Source organism: Marmota flaviventris, chromosome 6, assembly GCF_047511675.1.
Source record: "Marmota flaviventris isolate mMarFla1 chromosome 6, mMarFla1.hap1, whole genome shotgun sequence".
Taxonomy (NCBI): Eukaryota; Metazoa; Chordata; class Mammalia; order Rodentia; family Sciuridae; genus Marmota; species Marmota flaviventris.
The window spans coordinates 72324269-72351141 of record NC_092503.1 but is presented as its reverse complement, the minus strand read 5'-3'; the positions used below and the strand labels follow the sequence as shown (position 1 = coordinate 72351141).

The window sequence follows — 26873 nt, the reverse complement described above, 5'->3', positions numbered from 1 at the left end:
GCTCAGTGGTAGAACACCCCTGGGTTCAATCCCTAGGACGAAAAACAAAAAAAGAAAATGCTGGTATTCACTGAGTGTAAGTGCAGACATCCAGGGATGTCTTCCCACTTCTTTTGATTTTTGGTGTTCTTTTCTCTTTAAGAAACCAGGTGAGTACTTCTCATTCTCATGAGTTATATGTAGTCCTGAATTTTGCATTTTCTTTAAATGCTGTTTATTTAGTCTCTTCCCAAGTTCCTCAGTGAAGATACCATGTTACTGAGAAAGGACTTCGTTTTGACTGAAAACCTGCCCCAAGGCTTGAAACAATGATTATGTAAAGGGAACAATTAAATACAAGGGAACATTTAAATACAAGTTTTCTAGCCTAGTTATCTCTATGACAAAATAGACAAAAGGCATGCATATATCCTCATCTTCAAAATTTTCCTATCAGAGATGTTTCCACCAGAAGCTATTAAGCTATTGCTCCAATCTAAAGAGCTTGTGAAGAGGCAAAGTCTTATGAACTGCAACTTGTAAATAAACTGAACATTGAATATTATTGCCTTTTATTAAATACAAGGAGATGCATAAGAAATAGGTAATAGACTATAAACTGAAGCATGAGTTTCTGTTGAAGTAGGGATTTAGGTGCATGTGGGTTCCATGCAAGTGAACTGTAAGTGTTTTCCAATTCCAACTAGCCCAAAGAATATAATGACATTCATTCCAAGGAAAGCATTCATGTGAACAAGCATCTGGGATCTAAACGAGGTTGAACTACAGTGTCCACCACACTGGTACTGTGCTTTTCAGGGAGACCAGGGTAACAGATAACATCAGTTGCTATAGCACCTAATATGATGCTTTGTATACAATAGATGCTTAATAAATGCAAAAACTGTCTTGCCAATGAAATTTTGGAAAGCTGGAGAAGGGATAGTGAAGATGGTACTGGGAATTTTTTAAAAAAACCAAAATCTTAAATCTTTTTCATCATACAGGTATTTCTGTAGTACATACCATGAAAAAAAATTTTGAAATTTATAGAATTACAGGCATCTATGAGAAAATAGACCAGTATATTAAATTGAATAAAATATATGCTGCTGGAAAAATGATCCTGGAATATTTATCAATAGCATGGGTGTTGATCTTCATGCTCACGTAGCTGCTTCTTGGACTTTTCCTCTGGGGAGAGCTCCTCTCTGAGGCCAGGGTCAGCTGCACCATCATCCTGTCGGGCTTCTCTCCATTCTCTGGCATGTAGTTGCCCAGGTCGTTCACTTCGCCATCACTGTAGCTGCTATCCAGCATCACAGCCCGCGACTGCGGTAACCCACAGGCGCAGGGGAGCTGCAAATACAGCAAACGTTCACTGGCTTTTGAGCTCAGTGTCATCGCTCAGAAGGAAGCCCTACCAATGCAACTGCATGATGATGTTGCATTTCTCCAGTTTCTTTTATTCCCAGTTTGGGGGAAAGGTGGGAAAACGACAGTGTTTTTACTATCAACAGCCTAAAAGAGCAAGTATTCATTTTTGTTGAATCAAAGTCTACAAATTGACGCTTAGAAAACAGTGCTGTGTCATGCAACAGACTATCAAGAAGGTTCACGATTAGAAAAATCACCCTGTTCTCTGTGAGAGTATAAACATACTGAGCCTATGGTTAAAAATGTTTACAAAATCACATTATTATGTGCGTGTGCATGCACGTGAGTGGTGGAGGTAGGAATTGGAAAGATGTGGCAAACAGGTTGTGGAAATAGGTTAGTACTGTGTGGTAAGATTTTTCTGGAGGAGATAACTATCAATTTGCAGACTGGTTGAAGAAAGGAAAGCCAGACTGGGAAGAAAGATAACCTGGGAAGGGGTATGGGACATGTATGAGGTCATATGTAAAGGAAAATTTCCCAGAATGGAGGAGCTTCATCCCTGGTGTGTTCTTTTATTCCTCCTCTGCGTTCATAATTTGTTCCACGGTGTTAAATTGCCATTTATTTTTCTCCTGGAATTCTCTCATTAAACTCTGAGCAGCAGCAAGATTAAAGAAACCATGCCTTAGTTAAGTTGGCTTAGTGGCTCCTGGTATATGGTAGCTGCTAAAGAAAAGTTTCAGTGAATGAAAGATGTAGTCGAGTAAATGTTACACTGTTATGATACACATCAATTTGTTCTTTACTACGACCTTGTGAAGGAGGATGGGGGAAGGGGTATCACAACCCCATTTTACAAAGAAAGTCTGACTTACCCACAGTCCCACAGCCAGACCAGGCTCCACCCTGACCCAGCCCCATTATGTACACGGGAAAGTCACCTTCTCTCGTAGCTTCAATTTCCGTTCCTTCCTCTCCTGCACCGTGGTCAGGTAGTTGACCGCTGCGTACTCCAGCACCGAGAGAAACACGAACACAAAGCTGACCCAGAGGTAGATGTCCACCGCCTTGATGTAGGACACGCGGGGCATGGAGGCGTTCACACCCGTGATGATGGTGGACATGGTCAGCACCGTCGTGATGCCTGTAGCAGACATTGACAATGAAGCACCCGGCTCATCTTCCACCAAATACTAGATGGCTCTGTGCCTCTGCTTCTTTGTCCCTACTGCTCCCTCAGCCTACAAGGTCTCCATCCAGACCCTCTGTCTAGCAAACACCTTCTCATCTTTCAAGATTTAGCTTTTATGAAAGTTTTCCTTTCACTCATCCCCACCTTTTCCCTCCTCTGTGTACCTTACAGGTTCAACATAGCCTGGGATCACTTTATCCTTTTGCAAAGAATCCCAGACATTTTGGCATTGAGACATTTGTTTCAATTCAATTATTAAAAAGAAATCGCCTACTTAAGCAGGTATGTACATATGCTTCTTGTAAGTACTGCTCAATCTAGGCAATGAAAGTGCATGGGATTCATTTTAATATTTTTGTCCTTGCTGCTATGGTAGAAACCTATGGTCCTGAACCTGCCTTATCAGCTATTAGTCATCTCTGGCAGCCCCTTTTACACTGGACCTGGCTGCCCACTTGAGAATCTAGAAGTCAATATTATGAAGTATGATGTTGTTAACTTCATTTATAGGAGACACATTTAAAAGCTGGAATGTATATTTGTTTAACACAATAACAGTTTTAGCTACCTAACAACCATTAGAGGACAGGGCATCTGTCTGTGGAAATTTGCCCAGGATTTCAAATTAAGCTCAGAACATTTGCTTGGCAAACATCAAATCACAGGGGATTGGGGTCATCCTAGAGGCCAGCTCCAATCCATTTTCACTAAAACCTGGTGGGTCACACTGTCCCTTGCAGCCCCTGCACTGTCTGCACAGTGGTGGTGTGTGTGTGGTTAAATGGGTCCAGTATTTACTTGTCATCCATGGAATGCTTATGGAGGGGGGTTTCTAGGCTGGAGAAAATACAAGCTGGGATAGCTCCTTAAAAATGCAGGTTCCTTATCCTTGTTCAGAGAGTCAGAGTCTTTCAATAAGATAGCATTCAAAAGTTCATTTTAAACCACTTCCCTCAGAGATTCTGTCACAAAGATCCCTTAGGCCATCTTCTGAAAAAAAAAACTTCTTGCTATGTAGAGTCTTAATTATCAAACTTTGCCTGTGAATTAATACCTTGAAGTATTTTCAAGCTCCCAAAGGAGTATAGGACCAATTTGAAAAGAATGATTTTATTTGGAATAACTTGAATTTTCAGATACTTGAAATATGCATTTGAGATGTTCCTTACCTAAGGGGACTCTGGCAGGCACCGCTCTACGGTCAATCCAGAAGGACACCCAGGACAGCATGACCATCAGGGTGGCAGGGAAATAGGTTTGGAGCAAGAAAAAGAAGATGTGACGACGCAAAGTGAAATTAATGTATAGACGATTGTACCAGCCTGAGAGACATAAGGAAGAAAAGAGCACATGTCATAGCTACTCGGCAACATCAAAAAAGAATTTTTTTTTTTTGGTAGCTGTGTTCCTTTTTATTCCTTTTCTAAAATTGGTGCATTATAATTATATATAATAGTGAGATTCATTTTTATGTATTTGTACATGCATACATGTAACAATATAATTTGGACTATTTCATTCCCCAGTACCTCCCCCTTCCCTTCTGCCCGCCATTTCTTCTACTGGTCTCCCTTCTTTCATGAGATTCCCCACACCTATACATATACCCCTTCCTTTTTTTCTTACTAGCTTCTACATGTCAGAAAAACATACTTGATTTTCCGAGTTTTGCTTATTTTGCTTAACATAATGGTCTCAAGTTCCATCCATTTTTCCTGCAAATGATATAATTTCATTCTTCTTTATGATTGAATAAAGCTCCATTGTATATACATACTGGGTTTTCTTCATCCATTCATTCACTGACAGATACCTAGGCTAGTTCTGTAATTTGGCCTTATGCTGCTAAAGATGTTGAACATTTGTTTTCATATATTTGACCATTTGTATTTCTTCTTTTGGGAAGTGTCTACTTAATTAATTTGCCCATTTACTGATTGGGTTATGTATGTATTGCTATAACATGCTGACTTTATCTTTTGTTTTAGAATATTTTAATCACATAAAACAAGATATATTTCATATAGCTATTACTCCCCAATCTCTAATCCCATTAAACATTTCAGGTCAGAGAAACTGCCAAATTGTTTTTCAAAGAGGCTGCACAATTTTATATACTAACCAGCAGTGTGAGGGCTCAAGGTTCCCACATCCTCACCATCATTTCTTATCTGTTGTTTTGACTATAATTATCCTCCTAGGAGTTAAGCAGTATATCTTGGAGACTTTGATTTGCATTTCCCTGGTGATTAATGATGTTGATCATCTTTTCACATCCTTATTGTCAATTTGTACATTTTCTCTGGAGAGATAGCTGCTAATATCCTTTGATAAAAATTTTCCCCACATTTTTATTAGTGCATTATAGTTGTTCATAATGGTGGGATTTGTTGTTACATATTCATAGATGCACATAATTTAACAACATGATTTGGCCAAAGTCTTTCTCTAGTATTTCCCCATTCCCTCCTTTTCTCCTTCCTTCTCCCTTAATTCTATTGATCCTAGCCCTCCCACCTTTCTTTTCTTTTTTCTTCTCTAGCTTTCACATATGAGAGAAAACATACAACCCCTAACTTTCTGAGTTTGACTTATTTTGCTTAACATAATGGTCTCTAGTTCCATCCATTTTCCTGCAAATGACATAATTTCACTTTTCCTTATGATTGAATAAAACTTCATTGTGTATATATACCATGTTTTCTTTATCCATTCATTCACTGATGGACATCTAGGCTGGTTCTATAGTTTGGCTATTGTGAATCGTGCTGCTATAAACATGGGTATGCATGTTACTATAGTATGATAACTTTAATTCTTTAGAATAAATACCAAGGAGTGCTATAGCTGGGTCATATGGTGGTTCCATTCCTAGTATGTTGATAAACCTCCATACTGATATATGTAGTGGTCGCACTAATTTATAATCCTACCAACAGTGTAAAAGTATTCCTTTTTTTCCACATACTTTCCAACATTTATTATTGTTTGTATTCTTGATGGCTGCCATTCTAACTGGAGATGTAGTTTTGATTTGCATTTCCATCGTTGCTAATGATGTTGAAGAATTTTTCATGGATTTGTTGGCCATTTGCACTTTTTCTTTAGAGAAGTGTCTATCTAGTTATTTGCTCATTTATTAATTGGGTTATTTGGGCTTTTGGTGGTAATTTTTTTTTTTTTTGAGTTTTTTTTATATACTCTGGATATTAATCCTCTGTCCAAAGATTAGCTAGCAAAGATTTTCTCCCACTTTGAGGTTCTCTCTTCACATTCTGAATTGTTTCCTTTGCTGTGCAGAAGCTTTTTAATTTGATGCCATCCTATTTATTAATTCTCAGTATTCATAAAATAAATTTTATTCAGGGAATCATAAATGACTTTGGTATTCCTCTGGAACCCTATCATCCCTTTACAAGGTGGAAGTACACAAAATCAAGGAACAGAGGATTATGTAGTGATTCATATCATCTGAATCCATCTCAAGGAATCTTTGGACTTCATCCTAAATGCAAAGAGGACTTCTTAAGAAGGTCATATAAAGGCTGGGGTTGTGGCTCAGTAGTACAGTGCTTTCCTAGCACATGTGATGCACTGGGCTTGATTCTCAGCACCACATAAAAAAAAAAAATAAAGACATTGTGTCTATCTACAAGTAAAGATATATATATATTTTTTTTTTAAAAAAAGAAGCTCACATATAAGCTTTTCTTACTCAAAATATGGTATAGGGCCCAGCAGCAGCAGCCTCACCATCAACTGGGAGCTTGTTAGAAATTCAGACTCTTAAACCACAGCCCAGATCTACTAAAGCAGAATCTCTACTTAACCACATTCCCTGCACGATTCACATGCATTACGAATATTTGAGAAACACTGATTTAAATAACCCCCTTTGCATTTCTTTATGAGGAAATGTGTTTTAAGATAAGATAAAGCTAAACACAATATTGTATTTAGGCACAGAGTGCACAATCCTTGGTCCAGCTATGCTTTACTTTGCTTTTGTGTTCTTTACAAGGAGGGGGCACACCTGTTCAGACGTTGGATTCCAAAAACAATGACTAGGCCCAAAGGGGAATGACCAGAGGTTCCTGCACTGCAGTTCAGAAGAAGATCATCCAGAAGAACCATGTAAGCCATGTAGCAAGAGGTGATTGACCAAGAGTGGAGCATCACATGGGACTGACTGGAGCAGGGAGAATGTGAATGGAAATCAGGACAAAGTGAACTTCTTTCTTGCTGTACAGAAGAATTCTGGTGAGTATATTGGGGGTGATATGCCATCTACTAATCTGGCAATGTGCAAGTCTCAAATAAAACTACTTACATGTTTGAGTCCTTAATAGTATTTTCTAGGTTATCACTTTTGGTGCATTGGTGGTATTAAAAAAAAAATCACCTCCATCCAATGCCTGAAACCCACTAAACTTCACTTAGGACTGTCATCTTTAGTTTCAAATGCAAGTGAAACAGGCTTTGCTTACTTGACAAGCAAGTCACACCTTTTCTGAAATAAAAAATGAACCACCACAGGCAAACCAAAGCCTCCCCACACTCAGCCCCCACCCCATGCTCACCTGTGCTGCTGTAGAAGGCTAGTTTAGTGGTGGTGTGGAATTCTTGAATGAGGAACTGGGAGAGTGAGATCCGCTCATCTGTCTTTAAAGAGTCATTGCCCTTTTTCCAGTAGAGCATGAGGTCATCTTCTGTATAGGCATCTGAAAAGATGGGAGCCAGCATCAGGCAGGAGGTATGGCAAGGCAGATCTGCCTACCAGGCTACATGGAAACTATGTCCTGATATCCCATACAAATCTCTAGGATTGTGCTAAGATGGTTTGAATAAACAAATTGCAGTATAAACAACACACACAAAAAAGCAAAAAGACAAATATAATTCTCTCCAGTCTTCCAAAAGTCTTCAGAGAAAAATACTCAAACTTAAAGCCTCCTGATTCCTGCAGAAGGGCTCACACCAACAATCCAGCCTACCCTTATAAGATTAAACCAAATCAAATTGCTATATTGTGGTCAGAAATGGCTAAATACTGGCATATTTTCACATGGTTCAGCCTTATAAACCAGGAGTGCTGATCCTTTCCTTCTTATCCTTATTTTTTGGGGGGTGGCGGGTACTGGGTACTGAATCCAAGGATGCTTTATTGTTGATGCTTTATTTCATTCTCAATCTTTTTTATTTTTTGTTTTGAGGCAGGGCACACTAAATTGCTAAGGCTGGCCTTGAACTTGAGATCCTCCTGCTTTAGCCTCCAGGTGTCTGCCACTGCGCCCAGCCCTATGTGTAAACCATTCTCACTGGGTCTCCCAACACCATTTTAGTCCCACTTTCTAACCCTTGATCTGTGATCATAGATTTCTTGTGTTCGCTTAGCTTGACTCTAGTAAACAGTCATTCAATCAGACACTAATCTGTGAAGGTATTTTATGGATGTGGCTAGTATCTACAACCAGTGGATTTTAAGGAAAGAAGATTATCCTGGATAATCTGGGTGGGTCTGATCTAGTTATGTGAAAGGCATTAAGAGTATAACTGAGGTTTTCTGGAAGAAGAACTTTGACCTGAACTGTGGCATCTGCTCCTCCTAAGAGTTCCCAACTTTCCCTGCAGACCTGAGAGAACAGAGCAGCCCCTATAATCCTGCGAGCCAATTCCTCACAATGCATCTCTTACCATATGTAATGGATTGGTTCTGTTTCTCTGGCAGGACCCTGACTGCTACAACCTTGAAGAAGCTACATTTACAGATGGAGGCAGAAGCTGCCTAGTATAGTGAGGGTAGGGGAAGCTCTGGAGCCAGCAAACTTGGTATTTCAGCCCAGCTTTGCCATTCATCTCTGTGTCCAAGGCACAGGCCTTGTACCGTGAATGATGGAGATAACATTCTTGTAGGGATTTTGTGAGGGTTGAATGACAGCACAGAGATAAAGACACTGTGCACTTAGTAGCCACTAAAGGCTACTAAGGCCTCGCCCTTTTCCCACATTCAGTGCCTAACAGAGGGTCCATTTGTCCCAGCTATGTGTGGTGTCAACATCCCCACACTCCCAGGTTTCAGTTAATTACAGTCAGGAGCCACTTGATCCACCACCGTAAGCCCAGATTTGGCTTACAAAGGGGCCCAAGATCAAAGAGAGGCCACACTAGAACTTGGATGCTGCAGGAATTGCCAGTGTTCAGGAGGAGTGTGCAAACTGGAGTGATGGAGGAATCCAGACTATGCCCATCAGAAGGAGTGCTTTGGCAGAGAGAACAGAGCAGGAGAGTGGACAGCGAGGCGTGGGGTGGCTAGCTTGGCTATCCTTCCTAAACCTGGCTCTTCCTGGTGCCTGATTTGGGTGGTTGTTTTATTGTGGTAAAACAAGAATAACATAAAATCCTCTTAACCATTTTTAAGTGTACAGGTTAGTGACATTAAATATATTTATAACATTGTGAAATCATCACCACTAAAACAGTTTCTCATCTTAAACTGAAACACTGCACCCATTAAATAATAGCTCTTCGTTTTCTCTCTCCCCAAGATCCTCACAGTCACTATTCTACCTTCTGTCTTTATTATTTTGACTACTCTAAGTACTCATAAAAGTAGAATTGTACAGTATTTGTCTCTTTGTGATGGACTTGTCTTATTTAGTACGATATCCTCAAGTTCCGTCCATGTTGTAGCATGTGTCAGAATTTCCTTGCTTTGTAATGCTGAGTAATATTTCATTGTATGTATACAGCACAGTTTCCTTGTCCATTCACCTATCACTGGACACATGGGTTGCTTCTACACTTTAGCTATTGTAAATAATACCTTTTCAAGGCTTTGCTTGCATTTCTTTGGTATATGCTGAGAAGTAGAATTGCTGGAACCTATGGTTTTTGATATTTTAAGGAATTGCTGAATTGTTCTCCACAGTAAGCTGCACCATTTTACATTCCTATCCCCAGTGCACAAGGGTTCCAATTGCTTCACATCTTCACCAACACTTTTTGTTGTTGTTTTTTTGATAGTGACCATCCTAATGACTGCAAGTGGGTCACTCACTGTACTGATTTCCATTCTCTAATCATTAGCCATATTGAGCATCTTTTCATGTACTTCTTCTTTTAAAAATTTCTTTTTTAGTTGTAGTTGGACATGATACCTTTATTTTATCTATCTATCTATCTATCTATCTATCTATCTATCTATCTATCTATCTATGTGGTGCTGAGGATCGAACCCAGGGCCTTGAACATGCTAGGCAAGTGCTCTACTGCTGAGCCATGACCCCAGCTTCTTCATGTGCTCCTTTGTAAAATTACTCTGGACTCAGCTTCAATCTAAAAAATCACTTTAAAACCATAGCCATGAATGAGGAGCACATACTGTTCCTGCTACTCTTTAGAATTACTTTAGGAGCTGTGTGCCGATGCCTGGGAACAAGTCTACTCACAGCTTTCAATTTCAAGCGAGCACGTTTGTGTGTCCAGGGGAAATCGGCTGAAGTCCATGTTGCACATTGCAGTCACTGTAACCCTAGAAACAAAAAGACAAACATCCAGTTTTCAGAGCTTGCAAAAGACAAGTGCAAAATGACAAAGCAAACAGAAAAGGTCTCTGCTTCCTTGCAATATGATAACTGCCTCTTTCTTATAATTCATAAGCAAAGTGTTGGGATTTAGATAAGAAGCTTATGAATGACACCTCTTTGGAAAACTCTTAGGTATTTATGTCTAACCTTAGGAGCAGTGTGAGGCACACAGAATGTCTCTAACTGCTAGAACATTCAAGCATTTTAAAGAAGCAATGGTCTCAATCAACATAGCCATGTGAAATAAAAACTCATTCAATATGATCTCTTAAAACAAGCTTTAGGAGCAAATATTATTTCTCATGTTTTAGATAAATTCAAGTTCTTCTGTTCTTTTATTGATTGTATTGATGTTCAATATTGTTTACAATGTTATGAATACTTAACTCCAGTTGCCAAATTTGGCATTTTAAAAAATATACTGATATTTTTATATTGATAATAGTGTTTATAATTCTATGGCATTCATAGTGACAGAAAAACACTGAGAGATTTGTTATACTAATATGAACACATTAGCTAGCATTGAATGGTTCTGTTCCAGAGTTTACACAGCAAAATCGGCTTCTGCATCAAAGAACAAACAAATATAGGTCATTAGTCATAGATGAAAATCTCCTAGTCAGTGGGAAATTTCATGGCAGGATACAATACTGATTGTTGGCTCATGCTGGATGTATCATTTTTCCTCCAACCATACAAAATATGCTATGCATAAATTGTGGATACGATTTGGATAATATATAGCTAAAAAAAAGAAGTACATATACATTTGAAATTTAAATAGAAATTTCAAGGAAGAGTATTCAAGAAATGAAATTATCCAGATATTTGCCTTATTTCCACCCCACTCCTTTATATATGGAATGGCTGTGTTCTACAGGGTATTTGGGATCATGTGCAGCTAGGTAGTCTCATGACCCCTGGAAATTCTAATAAACAGGGTATATTAGAATATTGACTTGAGTGAGGATTCAGGCAGCAGTTGCCTGGGACACCTAATGGGTGGGCTTCCATTTCTGTGGTTACATCATCAGCATAACTATGCCTAATGGTATCACTAGTGAGGAGGAAATAGGAAGTTTGGGGATACTTGGAGCTAACTTTAAGAACTTAAAATATCAGATGCAGGATTTTTTTTTTTTTTTGGTTATGAACAAGAGGACTGAATATCTCCTGTCTTTTTACTAGCCAGTACAGAAGCAGATCTTTTTAGAATCACAAACATCATCAGACTGGCCCCTCCTGCCTTGATGCTTTTCCATTCAAAACCTTACATCACACAAGCATTTGTGGTGTAATCAAAACCCATGTTTATCTTTGTTTCTCCAAGTCTTTTTAATTAGTTTATGGAAAAGGATCTTCCTTTGCCCTGGATGGAATGGGTAGAAACTTAGCAGGTTCTATTTTGTTTGTTTGTTTGTTCTCTGCTCAGTCTCACCTAATAGTCAAAACTCTTTTGGGTCACAAATTATGTCTCAATTCAGAAATAAAGCATTTTAGTCTGAGATCTTATTAATCAATGTTTCAAACTTCATTCAAATTAATATTTCTGCTCCTCAATGAAGATACAAGGCTGGCATTTGAGTGGTTGGTTTCTACCCATGTCTAGTGAGAGAAGAGCAAGAGGGCAGGACGGGTCTCAGGCTGGGTGGCTTCATGGCTCTAAGGACCTGCTATCTGGTGAAAGCTGATCCTTTCTTTTCTGAGACCCTCATCCCCACCTCCATGCAGTAGGTGTCCATGCTCCAGCAGTAGCTCCCCACCCCAGCATGTGGTTCACATTCCATCACACTTAACCATCTCAACAGTCCTAGGGTGCAGACTGACCCTACTGCCATGACAACTTCTGGCTCCAACCACAGGGTGGCTAGAAAGCTCCCTTCTCCCCACCCCCTTCAAACTGCACACTGTCCCCCAACTGTAGGCACATACACATGGAGCCCTTCAGGTAGTCCCAGTGAAGGGCCACTCTTGGCAGTCTACAACTCCCAGGAAAAGCTTACCAGTCTTTATATATATATATAGTAGCTGGACACAATACCTTTATTTTATTTATTTTTATGTAGCCCTGAGGATCAAACCCAGTGCCCCACACATGCTAGGCGAGTGCTCTACCACTGAGCCACAACCCCAGCCCCTCACCAGTCTCTTTTCCTCACACAATCATTGACTTTTTTATATCTTGAGTTCAAAACCCATGGAATTGCTTTTCAATATTTCCTTTGTAAAATCTACCTAGTGTGATAGAGCAACTCCTTTATGAATTTCCCTTTTTATTCTATCTTGGTGCCTAGGAAATTTTAGTTTTACCACCCTGATACCTATTGCCTGTCCCTCTGCCCACTGCATGGCAGCTACACAGTTTGTACTCTGTGATCATTTGGTTCCATGTCTGTCCTGTGGCCACTAGCCTTCAATCACACTAAGGACAGTGGCTTTCTACCATTCTCAGTAATTTAAGCCTAAATCTTGTTTTTTTCCATTTAAATCAAGAAAAACCCATGATTTTATTCGTAATGAGAAACCAAATACTCTGCTTTTAGGCACAGAGATGGAAAGAATATGTTTCTGCTGGTAAGGCCGATTGAGGTTTCCTGAACACACAGGAGGTTTTCCATTCTGTTTCCTTTGTTCTGCTTCCTGTGGTCACAACCAGCGGTGTGCTGGACTAGCCGTCTATAAGCTCTTGAGAGCTGATTGTTAGATTTTCAGAAAGTTTGTGAGCCATTTGTTAAACACAGCTATTAATAAAAATTAAAATTAAGTAAGTTACTGTTATAGTTTGAATATATGTGTACCTCTGAAATTCTTATATTGGAATTTAAATACCAACATGATAGTTTTAAGAGGTGAGGCTGTTGGCAGTGGGTCAAAAGGCTTTGTCTGCATAGATATGATTAGTGCCCTTAAAGAAAGGAATTGAAAGGAGCTAGCCTTTTCTTGCCCATGTACTCTCCCACCATGTGAGTAGACAGCAAGAAGTCACTGTATGAGGAACAGGCCCTTACTAGGCACCCAATCTCCTGACCCTTGAACTTAGATTCCCAACTTCAGAACTATGAGAAAATAAATGTCTGTACTTTATAAATTACCTAAACTGAGGTATTTTGTCATGGTGGCACAAATAAACTAAGTCAGTTACACTAAAAACAAAAATAAAAAATATTCGAAACTCACTCCTACTTATGTTATTATATTTTACTATTATCTGTGCTCCTAAAGTTCTTTATGCCTGTGTATGTGTCTGTGTGGTGAAAATACTGCTGAGTGGTATGCTGCCTGCTTGTGTCCCCAGCTCCCCATTCAGCAATAACAGGTTTGAAGCTTGAAATCAGCCATGATGGGAGTATTTGCAGAAATTGAGGCTTCATTTATTGTTTTGTTGTTTATTTAGACTGAAAAAGTAGATTAAACTAAAAGTGTTTTGTGTCCAATGCTGTTCATTTTTGAATAGTACAACATATTGAGGAAATATTCTTCCAACATTTGAAAACTATTATCTAGTTTAGCTAGGAGGTTGCTTATTTATTGATGAGTGAGTAAAGTTCCTGCTTAGTTCTCATAGTTTCACTTTGTCTCACTAATGTAGCAAAAATATCACCAACATTCATCAAATCTACACTAATTTGACAGTCATATAAGGGAGCAGGTATTTACAAACACTTATTCATTATCTGATTCTGTAGAATGATTATTGGTGGTTGAATTATAAAAAACTGATGAAAGTTTTAACAAGAAAAAAAAATAAGAAATAATGCTCAAGTTATATGTACACGAAACTTACAAAAATAGTATAAAGTTTTATTTAATTTTATAAATCATGTGCTATACATACTTTCTAACAATAATGTTCATAATAAACGTACATAATGCATGTCTGCATACTATGTCTCCAGACAAGTAGTCATTTGCACACCAATGATAGGTTGTATGTGATTTGGTCTAGTTTTCTGCAGCCCTGGTGGTATTGTGAAATTGTATTTTTGGTGGATTTTGAACCTTAAGATACCTTCACAACCCTTCAAAAATGAATATTGCAAGGAGAACCTGAGCAGCGTGGCTTGGGAAAGAGTTGTCTGTCCTTGATCCCTCAAGTACTTCCTATAAGAGATGGCATTTTTTTTTTAAAGAGAGAGTGAGAGAGAGAGAGGGAGAGAGAGAGAGAATTTTTAATATTTATTTTTCAGTTTTTTTGGGGACACAACATCTTTGTATGTGGTGCTGAGGATCGAACCCGGGCCGCACGCATGCCAGGTGAGCACACTACTGCTTGAGCTACATCCCCAGCCCCCAAGAGATGGCATTTTAAGCTTTGGAGATGAAAATTCCATAACCCCACTCTCAGTTTGGAACCTAATTGCTTAGATTCCAAATCAAGATGAGTATTACAAATATTGCTTTTGAACATGGGGCAGAAATTTAGCGTTGACATTTCTGGCTCTAACCTGTTGTCACTTAATGGGGAGCTGGGGAGAAAAGTGCTCCACTTTGCAGAGTGTGCTGGGCATGCCTGTAATCCCCACTACTCAGGAGGCTGAGGCAGGGGGATGGCAAGTTTGAGGCCAGCCTCAGTAATTTAGTGAGAAACTGTCTCAAAATTTAAATAAATAAATAAAGGGCTGGGGATATAGCTCATGGTAGAATGCCCCTCTACCAACCTGTAAACTTGTGTGTGTGTGTGTGTTTCTTAGATAATAGAATGTGGATTCATCTTTACCATTAATCAACATGTGAACCAAAGCCAAGTTCGCAAACTTGAACTGTACCATCTGCAGAGTAAATTACCGAGAAGTCAACCACAGCCAGTAACCATGTCCCTCTCCATGTCCACCTCCCGGGGAGGTGAGCACCAGGACAGAAGCGGAGGCTGTGTGCTGTGTTTAGGAAAACCTTCCACAGGTTAGTGCTCCATGAGCAATTAAAAACTTCTAAGGAAAAAAATAAAATAAAATAAAAACTTCTAAGGCATTTGAGCTCATGAGAAGAAAAAATTTTATTCATTAATTTGTAAAAGTTGTAAAAGTGATATATTCAAAATGTCATTGAATGTCACAAAGTAGCCCAGAAACCCATAGTTTCTCAAAACAGAAAATATGCTTGTGGCCTGCAGGTGGAACAAAAGAATTTCATTTTTTTTAAAACGAGGTTCTAAAATTTACCCCCCAATGGGAATCAAACAGATCAGAGGAGGCAAGCCTTGGAGAACACATTATCTATTTCTCTGACTCCCACTTGAGGAGTAAGCATTTCATTAAAGTAAACTTTTTTGTTTTTTCTTTTTTTGCAGTGCTGGGGATTGAACAAGGCCATGTATGCGAGGCAAGCACTCTACCAACTGAGCTATAGTCCCAGCCACCTCAAGTAAACTTTTGAAACTTAAAATATAACATTCAGGATGCAGCATAAGCCACAACTGACCAGCTTGAGAAATTTCCCCAAATGTATGTTCAAAATTCCATAAAATTTTTACTCATGTGTCAAGTTAGTTTTCCTTTATGTTGATAAGTTTGGCAGCTATGGAAAAGTTAGAAGTTATTCAGAGCCCAAAAGCAAAATTACTGATGTACAACTCATGCGTGTTTAGTGAGCCACCTGGCTTCCTACCTGAGGCTGTAGAGCACCTTGCCATCCGGCTGGACCCGCAGCATGACGTTGTCTGTGGTGGTATCGTGGATGAAGGAGCGCTTGGAGTGCACGAAAAACATATCCGGGACCCAGATCTTCTTCACCAGCCGGCCGTCAAATGTCATGCTGAGGTTATTGGTGCTGGGAAAAGACAGCCTCTCATCCTTCCAGTAGTGCCTCAGGTAGAGGGTCATTGTAAAGTCCTTCGGGCAAAGAGAAGAGAGAAAATCCAGACACACATCTACCCGCTGGAATGTCAGCAGGAGATTCTGTACCCCTGGGGAGCAGTCACCTTGCTGGGGAATGAAACTGAGCCAGGTGAGGTCTTGCTTTTGCTACAGCAGGAGGACACTTTCAGGGAGAGGGAGCCCAGCAAGAGACCTGTGGCAGACAGTGTCCCTGAGTTCCACCCTGTCTCCAGCATTTACATCTGTGCTGGGGAGGCTGCTTCACCAACTTATGAGTTAAACAGAAACGTGGCCTGAGAGTTGGTGCCTTTGGGCTTCCCTCAACCAGAGAGGAGGGTGGTGGGTAAATGGTCCAGCTCTCTCACCCTTTGGATGGGACAACCCTGGGCCTTTTCTGATTCCTGAAGAACTAGAGTGGGACTGAGTCCTCCAGGAATGACTGGTTTGAGAGCACAGTCCTTTTTGCACCCTTCTCCTTCCCTGTCTCACTTCCCCACTGTGTTCCGGTGTTTCCCAGGATCACCTCCCCAATAAATTTATGCTAGAATGCTTGATTCCGATTTTTTTTTTTTTTTTTTTTTGATACCAGGGATTGAACCCAGGGGCACTTAACTCCTCATCCCATTTTTTTTTTTTTTTTAATTTGGAGACAAGGTCTCATTGAGTTGCTTAGGGCCTCACTAAGTTGCTGAGGCTGGCTTTGAACTCACGATCCTCCTGCCTCAGACTTCTGAGCTACTGGAATTACAGGTGTGCACCATCACGCCCAGCTCAGATGTGCTTCTTGAGGGACCCAAACTAAGATAACTTTAAAAGTTCTGTAAGTGTCGTAGAATGTTCTAATATTTTATCAGAACCCACCAATAAATAAGTTAATTAATTCAAATTAAATGAAATGGAAGGGCACTCTTTTGCTGCTTCTGCATTTCTGTAGCCAGGCTTAGAATCTGCAGGAATAAGATGTGTTGGGCTACTTGGCAGCTGCAACCTTAGACCCTGCAGTTTATATTTGACAGCCTTTGCCCAGAGAATGCATTCTGGCCTCAAGAGACTATGTAATAAAGGGAGAAAGGTCAAGTTTGTCATACCAATGGGGTAGCCTTGGGCAAATGTCACAATCTTCCTGATCCGTCAGTAAAGTCAGCTTGGGAATGTCCACTTCCCAGGAATGCCCACCTCCCAAGGAAGCTGTGAATTCAGGTCCCCTGTGAATGTTCTTGCTCACATTCCTAATCAGAGAAGCACTTACCATGTCGACCTCTGAGATACTGTCCAAGCTCTCCACCTGCACATCCACGCCAACAGGAATGGCTGGGCCTGGGGACAGGGCATAACAAGAGCATTTATTCTTTTAACTTAAACTTTTACTATGCAACAGTTAAGCAAAAGAAATATTTTCTCTGGATCTTCAGAGTCAAGTCAGATTTGAAGGTCTGGTTATGCCAACCTGAAGTCCAACCTGAGATAAAAGGAAGAAATCGTGGGCTGGTTCCCCATAAGGTTTCCTTCCTTATTCCAGAAGGCAAAAAAAAGATGGAGGGTTGGGTCTGAATCATTCAGGTGATTCTGAAATGATGAGGTTAACCTATAGAATTTTTCTTTGGTACATGCTCATCCAAAGCTATGATGAAGACCCAGGTGAAAGGCTGGGTCAAACCTGAGAAGTAAGTGATTTACTCCTTAGCATGAGGCCACCCACTTTATTTTCTATATGCACTTCCTAATTTTGCATCATCATAGAAGCCGGCAGTTCTTGTCTGACCACAAGAAAGGCATAGCTTGGAAATAATTCCCAGAACTGATTTTCAGATCATTTATTTGTCAGATCCACAGATCTGCATCTTGGCTACGTGGAGTAGCTTTTAGGGGAACATGATATACCAGGATGGCCTTTGAAACATTAGACTTGTTATCATTTCTGAGCCATGAAAACTTAGTATTGATCAAGAAAGCATAATAAAGGGGATAGGTGGGCTGGGATTGTGGCTCAGCGCTTGCCTAGCATCATGAAGCACTGAGTTTGAATCTTTAGCACCAAATACAAATAAATAAAAAGTCCGTCAACAAAGAAGTGTGTCACATTAGATTGGGTAGAGAGAAGTGATGGGAGGGGAGGGGAGAGGGAGGGGGAAAGGAAGGACAGCAGAATAAAATAGACATTATTATTGCTGTGTGTATATACGTGACTGCATGACCCATGTGATTCTGCAACCCGTACGCTCAGAAAAATGAGAAATTGTATCCCATCTGATTCAAATGTATGATATGTCAATATCATTGTACTGTCATGTGTAACTAATTAAAACAAATAAAAAATTATTTTAAAATAAATAAATAAATAAATAATATCATGACAGTAAATATTTAAAAAAAAAGTTCGTCAACAACAACAATTTTTTTTTTAAAAAAAGGGGGATAGATTTCTACCTCTTTCCTCTCTGCAGGATGTGGGTCAAGCAGAGAGCCCACTAAAATCATCACAGAGTAAAAAGGTAGACTTGAGTCCAGGAAGGTTATAGAGATTATGGAAAAGGTAGATTGTGGAGTGAATAGAGATATCTTTCTAGAACCTGCAGAAGAAATAAAAGGAATAAAAATAATTTCTTTAAAAAAAAAGCTTTTTTTCGGGAGAAAAGCCTATTTGTCAAAGAGGAAAACTCTATTTGTCACTAAAAGGGCTGAAACCGGCAGCTGCAGGCTAAGCTTCAAAGGGCTTTGGCATTCTTCTGCACTAGATCATTAATTTTTAAGCTATTTTCATGTAATTAAACCAAGTAGACCACACTCTTCCCTCAGATATGTACTCAGAGTTCATCTGCCAGCTCCCAGATGAGGACAAATTTAGTCAAGGTTGTTGGAATAAATCTCAGAGCATTTTCAGAAGGCAGCTTTGGGCTGCAGCTGCCCCCACCTTAAACAGCCAGCTGTTGGCCCCACTGATCCTGAGCCATCCTTTTCAGGAGCAGTGGACCAAGGACAGCTGGCTGGTCTAGCCTGGCTACCCACTAGCAGGCGTTCCTGAGAAGGTGTTCAGGAGAGCCCAGGGTAGGGAGAGTGAATGCTCAGAAGATGCTGTGAGCGTGGTGCTTTATGCCAACACAGCTGAGGCCAACTCAATCAGGACCTGAGCAAAGCCCTTAGACTTGGTTTCCCGGATAGAAGGACCCTAGGAAATAAGATACCCCACAAGAAGGCTCATTTCATACCTCCAAAGCCAGGCCTCATGCTGAAATCGTGGTCATCTATCCTCAGCAGCTGCTCTGACTTTGTCAGAGGCGATTTGGTGATGTCAGGGCTGCGTTTCAGAATTGGGCTGCTGAGGGGAAGAAATAGGTGGATCACATATCCTAACCAAGGCAGGTAAAAACTATTCATATTCTGACCATATTGACAGGTTTGATGGGATGTGTTATTTCTTCTTCTAGTCCTGGATGTCCCCTCTTCCATTCTCCAGCTTTTTGGGATAAATAAACTGACCCTGAAGGTCTAGGTCAGTGGTTCTCCAAGGAGTCATGGTAAAGCTTGGGCCCTGCCTCAAAGATGCTGATTTGGATGATCTGGGAATTAAACCTTCTCAAGGCTGGAAGTATTGTTCTGTAGTAGAGCTGCGTTCAACCCCAGGCACCACCTGCAAGAGCTCTCTCTCTCTCTCTCTCTCTCACACACACACACACACACATATACACACACACACATTCTTCCCAGATGATTTTTATGTGTAACCACGACTGAGAGCTGCTGTCCTGGTCTTATTAAGAAGCCTAAACTCCTCCCCAAATACCCCAGATTAAAGCCAGTGGGTATGACTGAGCTTCATGTCCTTGACCTTTTGTTGGACAGTGCTGGGAGGGTGGACTCTCTTGAAAATTAACCACCCTTTATCCATGGCAGGCAGCTTCTGAATTACATCTAAATTTTTATTTATTGTCACTTTTTTTTTTAAAAAAAGTAAGATAATTGCAGAGTTTTGCAATTTAAAAAAATGCAACGAAAAGTTGGTCCCTACCTTTGCCTCTACCCATCCCTTCCTACATCCACAGGTACTTCTCTTATTGGTTTCTTGTATTCTTCTAGATATAAGTAAATAAATACAGATATATATTCTTGGTTCTCTCCCTCTTTTTGCGGGGGAGGGGGGACAAGGTTTTCACTAAGTTGCTTAGGTCCTTGCTAAATTGCTGAGACTGGCCTTGAACTTGCCATCCTCCTATCTCAGCTTCCTTAGCCACTGGAATCACAGGTGTGCACCACAGCGCCTATCAGCTTTCCCCTTCTTTATATGGTTTACTGCTGATAGTAGGCCCGCCCTGGCCCCTGGGGACTCAACCCCCAGTTCTTTGTTATGCATGTCAATGTGGCCAGCTCACAGGGCCATGACGCAGGCTTGCGGTTCCCTGTTTATCTGCCTCGCACATATGTGTCTCGGGAACATCTTGACCTGTTCGAGCCTCCTGATAGGGGACGGTGACGTGACGGTAACCCAAGGACGCAGTTATTACTCTCCCCTCCTCACTTTTGAGTAATTTCCCGCAGCTGTTAAAAAGATATATAAGGGGAACAAATCTGGCAATAAAGCGCGCGCGCACACGCTCCCTCCTGGATGAAGAACCTTGGTGTCCTGTGTATTTTTAACCCCGACGTCCCTCGCCGGACTCGGCTCCGTTAGCCGGACTCGGCATCTGGAGGTTCCCACCGAGATCCGGAAAGTAGGGGTAAGCGGACGGGGCTCACCTTCTAAAGGTAGAAGGGGGAGGATTGGTTTAAAGGTAATTTAAAGAGACAGGGTACGTACCATGGGTAATAAAAACTAAGACTGCAACCGAATTCTTTGAAGTTATAGCCCAGGCTTGTCCTTGGTTTCTGACAGGAGGCTTTCTCAATAACAATGATTGGGATTTAATTTGGCAACAGCTTCGCAGGGCTGTTGTGTCCGCCAAAAACTAAAAAATAAATATTAAAAATTCTCTCTCTCTCTCTCTTAAAAAAAAAAAAAAGCCTTTATAGTTGCTTTGTCATCACTGAAAACAGGTTACTAAGGATTAAAGTCCCTTATAGGCTTTTTAGGATATTCATTCCCGTCTTCCCCCTCCCTACCCAGGCCCACAGAAAAGTCTTAACTGGCCTTCTCCAGAAATATTCACCATGGCTGGTGTTAGGACTATCAGAAAAAAAAAAAAAAAATCCCTACAAAAAAGTTTAATGTAGATAAACTTCCTATTTTCGTGTTGCCCTGTTTTACTTGGCTACTGTCTGGAAAAAATCAGCTCTCCAAAAGCTAGACACCTCCTTACTAGTTTTTCACAAAAATATGTAAACAAGGCCTCTGGCCTTGAGCTGGGCTTCATAGTGCTGACTACATTTCTAAGATAAGGAAGTTACCAACTGGGCTCCATGGTAACAGCTGGCAGGGGGAGGAAAGACAGGGAAGAAAAAGCTCACCCCTTCCCAGGTGTCCTTGAAGGGTTAACTTGCCCAGAACAGAGAAAAAAAAAAGAAAAAAACCTGCTTTTTGTGAACTTCTGCAGACTGTGAACTTCTGAGCCCCTCCCCTTACATGTTGAGTGCAAAATTCTGAAACCACCTAAACTTGGGGTTCAAGGGATTAATTGATTACAGCAGAAGGTGTGCTCTCTGAATCTGGCTGCAACCAAATAAGACTGTTTCCCTATCTTTGGTGCTATCTTAGGTGCCTTGCCTTGTCCGTCCCTACAACAGTATAATTCTATACACTTAAACATTGTTCATGTTTTCATGAAATAGTAAACAGATGTGATTAATTGTGCAAATAACAAAATATCTCTTATTGAAATGGAATAATTTGCCTAAATTCAGAAATTTACACGGATTGGTTCAAAGTGTGAATAAAGAAGGAATTAACAGATGGGAAAGAGAAATTAGAAGGTTCTAGGTATGGATTTAATAGAGGGAAAATGTGTTTCTGGATAAGAGAGTCTATGTGATTAAGTAAATAAGAGGGTTTAAGCAAGTGATAAAGAAGGTCTGTGTATGTTGGTTATATATGTAAGTTTTTTGAGCAAGTAATCTTGAAGGAATTAAAAATTATACAACTATGGTTAAACAACAGCTGTGGTTAATAAAAATCATCAATGTAATTATGGTGCTGTTAATGTGTTCATATCTTCCAGGTATACAAGTCTGTAAGGTAGAAGCTTCAAAAGAACATTGTATCAAGCTGGTGTTCTAAAGTTGTATGGTAATTTTAGGCTCAAAAGAAAAAACATGTTGGAGATTTATTTATATCATTTGTGTTCTACAACTGGACTGGGTACGGCTATACATTCTTATCGCCGTCTATCTCAGCAGCTTATAGATGTGCAGACCCTATCTGGCACTATTAGGGACCTTGTGTTGCAAATAGGATAACTCAATTCATTAAGGACCAGATTAACATTTTAACCTCCAAGCCAATACAGGTTCACTACCAACGCCTGGAGATGGACGACTCCGCCCACGGGGTGTACTTACGACCCATCCGGAGATGAGATGTAACTGGACAGGAGCCAATACCCGAGCCCTCCTATGTATGCCTGCTTTTGCCCAGGTCCCTAATTACCCTGCCGACTTGGTGCCGTCATCCCAGACCCTTACGTTCAGAAAGCTCCCTGGTCATAGCTATCCCACTGGCAAAGATGATGACTGGGATCCGCAGTTGTGTCCTGCTGGCCATGACATCCTAACTGAAAAGTGTCCGTTTACGTAGGACAAGAGCTGATCTTGTAGTACCCAGTGATGGGCAACTTCCACACTTGCACTGCAACCTAAGCCAGGGGAATGGGGCCTCCCCAGAGACGGGTAAGCAGTGCAGGGGCGGTGGACGACCTAAGACAGGGGCTACTTGATTCCCATTGACATGCAAAAAACAAAAAAGGGGGACTTGCTGATAGTAGGCCCGCCCTGGCCCCTGGGGACTCAACCCCCAGTTCTTTGTTATGCATGTCAATGTGGCCAGCTCACAAGGCCATGACGCAGGCTTGCGGTTCCCTGTTTATCTGCCTCGCACATATGTGTCTCGGGAACATCTTGACCTGTTCGAGCCTCCTGATAGGGGACGGTGACGTGACGGTAACCCAAGGACACAGTTATTACTCTCCCCTCCTCACTTTTGAGTAATTTCCCTCAGCTGTTAAAAAGATATATAAGGGGAACAAATCTGGCAATAAAGCGCGCGTGCACACGCTCCCTCCTGGATGAAGAACCTTGGTGTCCTGTGTATTTTTTAACCCCGACGTCCCTCGCCGGACTCGGCTCTGTTAGCCGGACGCGGCAGTTTACATTATATAATCTCTTCTACACCTCGCTTTTCCCTTATTTAATATGCCTTGGATTTTTTCCATGCCAGAGTGCCCCAAGCTTCTTGTTCTTTTTACAGAGCATAACATTCCATAAACAGATGCACCATAATCCATGTGACCAGTCCTCCACTGGCAGACACTGAGTTACCCCAGTTTCTTGCCATTACAAGCAATGCAACAGTGGCCTTCACTATTCTTCATTTACCCGTCAACACCATCTTTAGAATCCTCAGAAACAATTAACCATCTTCCCAGCTCTGTCTTATGCTGTGTCCTCTCTAGGGGACCATCACACACAGTTCCTTTCCATGGCATTTGCAGGTAAATGGATGCAGCTGGAGAATATAATGTTAAGTGAAGTTAGCCAATCCCCCAAAAAACAAATGGTAAATGTTTTCTCTGATATAAGGAGTCTGACTCATAGTGGGGTAGGGAGGAGGAGCATGGGAGGAATTGACGAACTCTAGATAGGGAAGAGGGATGGGAGGGGAAGGGAGTGGGCAGGGGGTTAGCAAGGGTGGAGGAATGTGATGGACATCATTATCCAAAGTACATGTATGAAGACATGAATTGGTATGAACATACTTTATATACAAATAGAGATATGAAAAATTATTCTATATGTGTAATATGAATTGTGATGCATTCCGCTGTCATGTATTTAAAAAATAAAACCAATTTTTTAAAAAAGAAATTGTCATGCTGCTGCTTTGCAGCCAATAAAAAACTTTATGTATGCTCTGGGGAAACACACACACACACACACACACACACACACACACAATTAACCGTCTTCCCAGCTCTGTCTAGGGGACCATCACACACACTTCCTTTCCCCAGTATAGACTCGGGCATGAGTCAGCGTCTCCTGGAGGGCTCCCTAAAACCTAGATTCTGGAACCTTCCCCATCCCCTGCAGTTTCTGATGCAGTAGGTCTGGGCTGAGGCCCAGGAATTGTATCTCTAACAAGGTCAGGGCTGCTGCTGGAGCTGCTGGTCAGGAGAGAGCAGCTGGAGAGCTCTGCCCTGGTGCCTGTTATTCTCAACCCACGTGGGCTCCTCCCTGTGACTGGCTGGGTCCACCTTTCAGTCCCGTTATCCGGCTTCCCTTAAGAAACCTGCTAACATTGAGGAGAAAAAAAAAAATTAAGGCTGGGAATTAGAAAAAACAGGACTCTGTCCTCCATTTCCTAACCGCCTACTGGGTGCCTCTGGGGAGTCTGTTTGCCTGATTGATAAAATTTGGTTCCTGATTGATAAAAGGGACAGGTGAGAGGGTTGAATGGGATAAAGTGTGTGAAAGCTTTATTAAACTATAAAGCGACACACAGAGGCAAGGAGCCTTTGTTCCCATTGTAAGCTGAGGAGGGAGTGTCCCTTAAAATGAGGAAAGGACCGAGTTTGTAGCAGAATTGGCCCAGGAAAGAATCTGAGCAGGGAATCAGGACTGCGAGGGAGGAAGCTGGGAGCACAAAGGGAGGAAAGCCAGTCCCCTCTGTGGTGAGTCCACCCTCACCCCCCACCTCCTGGCGCCCTACATCCAGGAACCACTGCTATTTCCTTTTGGGCTCCCCTTCTTCTGGTCCCACCCTCTGCTTCCAGGTCCTTGGGTGGCGGGTGGGGTGGGGTGGTTGAGGTGTGGGAAGAAACCTCTTTAGAAGGGTGAGTGTGCTTTTATGACCATACCTGCCTTGCTTGTGGACATCTTCATGTGCTTCCCGTCTCTGTCTTTGAGGCCGACTATGAAAATAAAAAATAAAGACATTCTAGAGACAGTCTGGGTACTCAAATCAACCAAGCCCCCCACACACTTCAGATTGCTTCAAATCTAACCAGAATCAAATATGGGGGAAAAAACTGAGATTCAAAGCACTAATTTAGGCTTTCAATAAGCTTCTTCCAAGTACCTACAGGGACTGAAAGATTAATTATTTTAAAGAAGTGATAAAAAAAAAAAAACTGACTTAAAATCTCTCCCCCTCTAGTCTACCCAAGGCTGAAATTGATGCCATTCTTTCAAAGGGTTTTTCTTCTTCTTCTTCTTTTTTTTTTTTTCTGATACCAGGAATTGAACCTATAGACATTTAATCACTGAGCCACATCCCCAGCCCTTTTTATTTTGAGACAGGGTCTTACTAAGTTGCTGAGTCTGGTTTTGAACTTGTGATCCTCTTTCCTTATTTAGATTGCACATTTTAAATTGGATCCACCATAAATAAAACTTTGGAGAGTAATACATTGTCTGGTAAGCTGTTTTCCCTTGGTCCTTACCCTCTAGCTATGGTTTCTGTCAAATGACTATGGGAAGTGATGAAGAAGAAGGAGAGAGAGATCAGAGTATATGTTATCTCCTTTTTTTGATGCCAGGGACTAGCAATGCCTGCGTTGTTCTGCCTGGGGGTAGTCAAAGCTTCCTGCTCTTCCTAGTCCTTGGGAACAGGAGGATGCCTGATATTCCCTGAACCCCACCCATGTCTCTGTGAATAGTTCTTTAATTCCATTATTATTGTTTAAGCCCTTTTGAGTGCAATGCTGTTTTCTGCTAGGACTTCACTGATGCAATAGGGCACATTAGGATGGACGTGCAGGGATTATGTTATCTGTAGTAAAGTGGAGCAGAGGCAGGTGTGAGCTCTGCAGAAGGGCGAAAAGCTAAGATTGGAGGGCAATAGGCCAGGAAGGGCAGAATCCTCAGCACATCAAGCACCTTGGGCAGAGCTGGGCCCCAGTGGACTCACAGCACAGGTTAGTTGAATAAAGGAAGGCACCATCCCCTTTACATGGGCACCCGGAAAAAGAGCTACGCAGGACTGAACACAGGGGTCACAACAGAAAACAAGCTTGGTCCAGTACTGACTCCAACTTTAGGCCAGCCTGCGGAACTGGACACTGCCCAAAAGGAGGTTTGTCACACTCTGAGATGCCACCAATGTTGCCTCCATGAAGCTCAGGGTCTAGCGTAGAGAAGACTGATAAACAGGACCCTTAAAGTCTTTTTATTGTTGATTAATATTTTTGAATACCCGTCTAAGAAAAACTGGAAAGTAGGTTAAGCATAAAGAAGACGAAAGCAATTCAGAAATAATCTGTCATTCTATAAATATCTTTACAGTCCTCAGAGACAGATTGCACTGTAACTTGCTTTTAAACTCAAATTATGACATCATGAAATACTTTCTCATGTCATTGACATCTTTTACTGGTTGTGGGATATGATTATTAATGTTGAAAATAGTAGGAACACAACATAGTAGGAACAATGAACACTGCTGAGCACTTAGGACCTGCTAGGTACTATTGTGATTCAATGACATGTATTCAGCTCACATATTCCTCTCAACACTCTGTGAGGCAGGCCTTATCATTACCCCCAATTTAAATATGATAAAACTAAGACACAGAGGGCTTACATAACTTAAAATGATGGCACTAGGAGTCAGATACAGGGGGTCTGACTCCAAAGGTTGGAAGCAAAATTGGTCACAGTGTCTTTTTGAAAGATCTGCTTCCCCACTGCCAGGAATTTGGGTCAAAGGCGAAGGTCTTTCTCTCATGCAGAAGTTAGCATGGACCTTACAAAAAATTGATGCCCAATAAGTATTCATTG

General features: G+C 41.1%; 1 protein-coding gene and 1 long non-coding RNA gene across 3 annotated transcripts in view; one reads left to right on the top strand and one right to left on the bottom strand.

Moving 5' to 3' along the window:
• Positions 1 to 1044: 1044 nt before the first annotated feature.
• LOC114086923 (gamma-aminobutyric acid type A receptor subunit rho1) overlaps positions 1045 to 26873 on the bottom strand; it is a 39619-nt gene continuing 13790 nt past the window's right edge. Inside the window, exons 2-10 of one of the 2 annotated variants that reach the window (XM_027928354.2) lie at positions 24953 to 25006; positions 19160 to 19266; positions 17203 to 17270; positions 15745 to 15968; positions 10000 to 10082; positions 7132 to 7272; positions 3721 to 3873; positions 2301 to 2503; positions 1045 to 1338 (exon numbers count right to left, since the gene is read on the bottom strand). In XM_027928354.2, the coding sequence (XP_027784155.2) occupies positions 1045 to 1338; positions 2301 to 2503; positions 3721 to 3873; positions 7132 to 7272; positions 10000 to 10082; positions 15745 to 15968; positions 17203 to 17270; positions 19160 to 19266; positions 24953 to 25006 (1327 nt within the window). The remainder of the gene's footprint in view (positions 1339 to 2300; positions 2504 to 3720; positions 3874 to 7131; positions 7273 to 9999; positions 10083 to 15744; positions 15969 to 17202; positions 17271 to 19159; positions 19267 to 24952; positions 25007 to 26873) is intronic. The other variant, XM_027928355.2, reaches the window with a different exon arrangement.
• LOC139706023 (uncharacterized) lies at positions 2499 to 15778 on the top strand. The gene is made up of 3 exons (XR_011707716.1): positions 2499 to 2833; positions 6573 to 6811; positions 15428 to 15778. It is a non-coding gene; the product is annotated as an uncharacterized lncRNA (long non-coding RNA).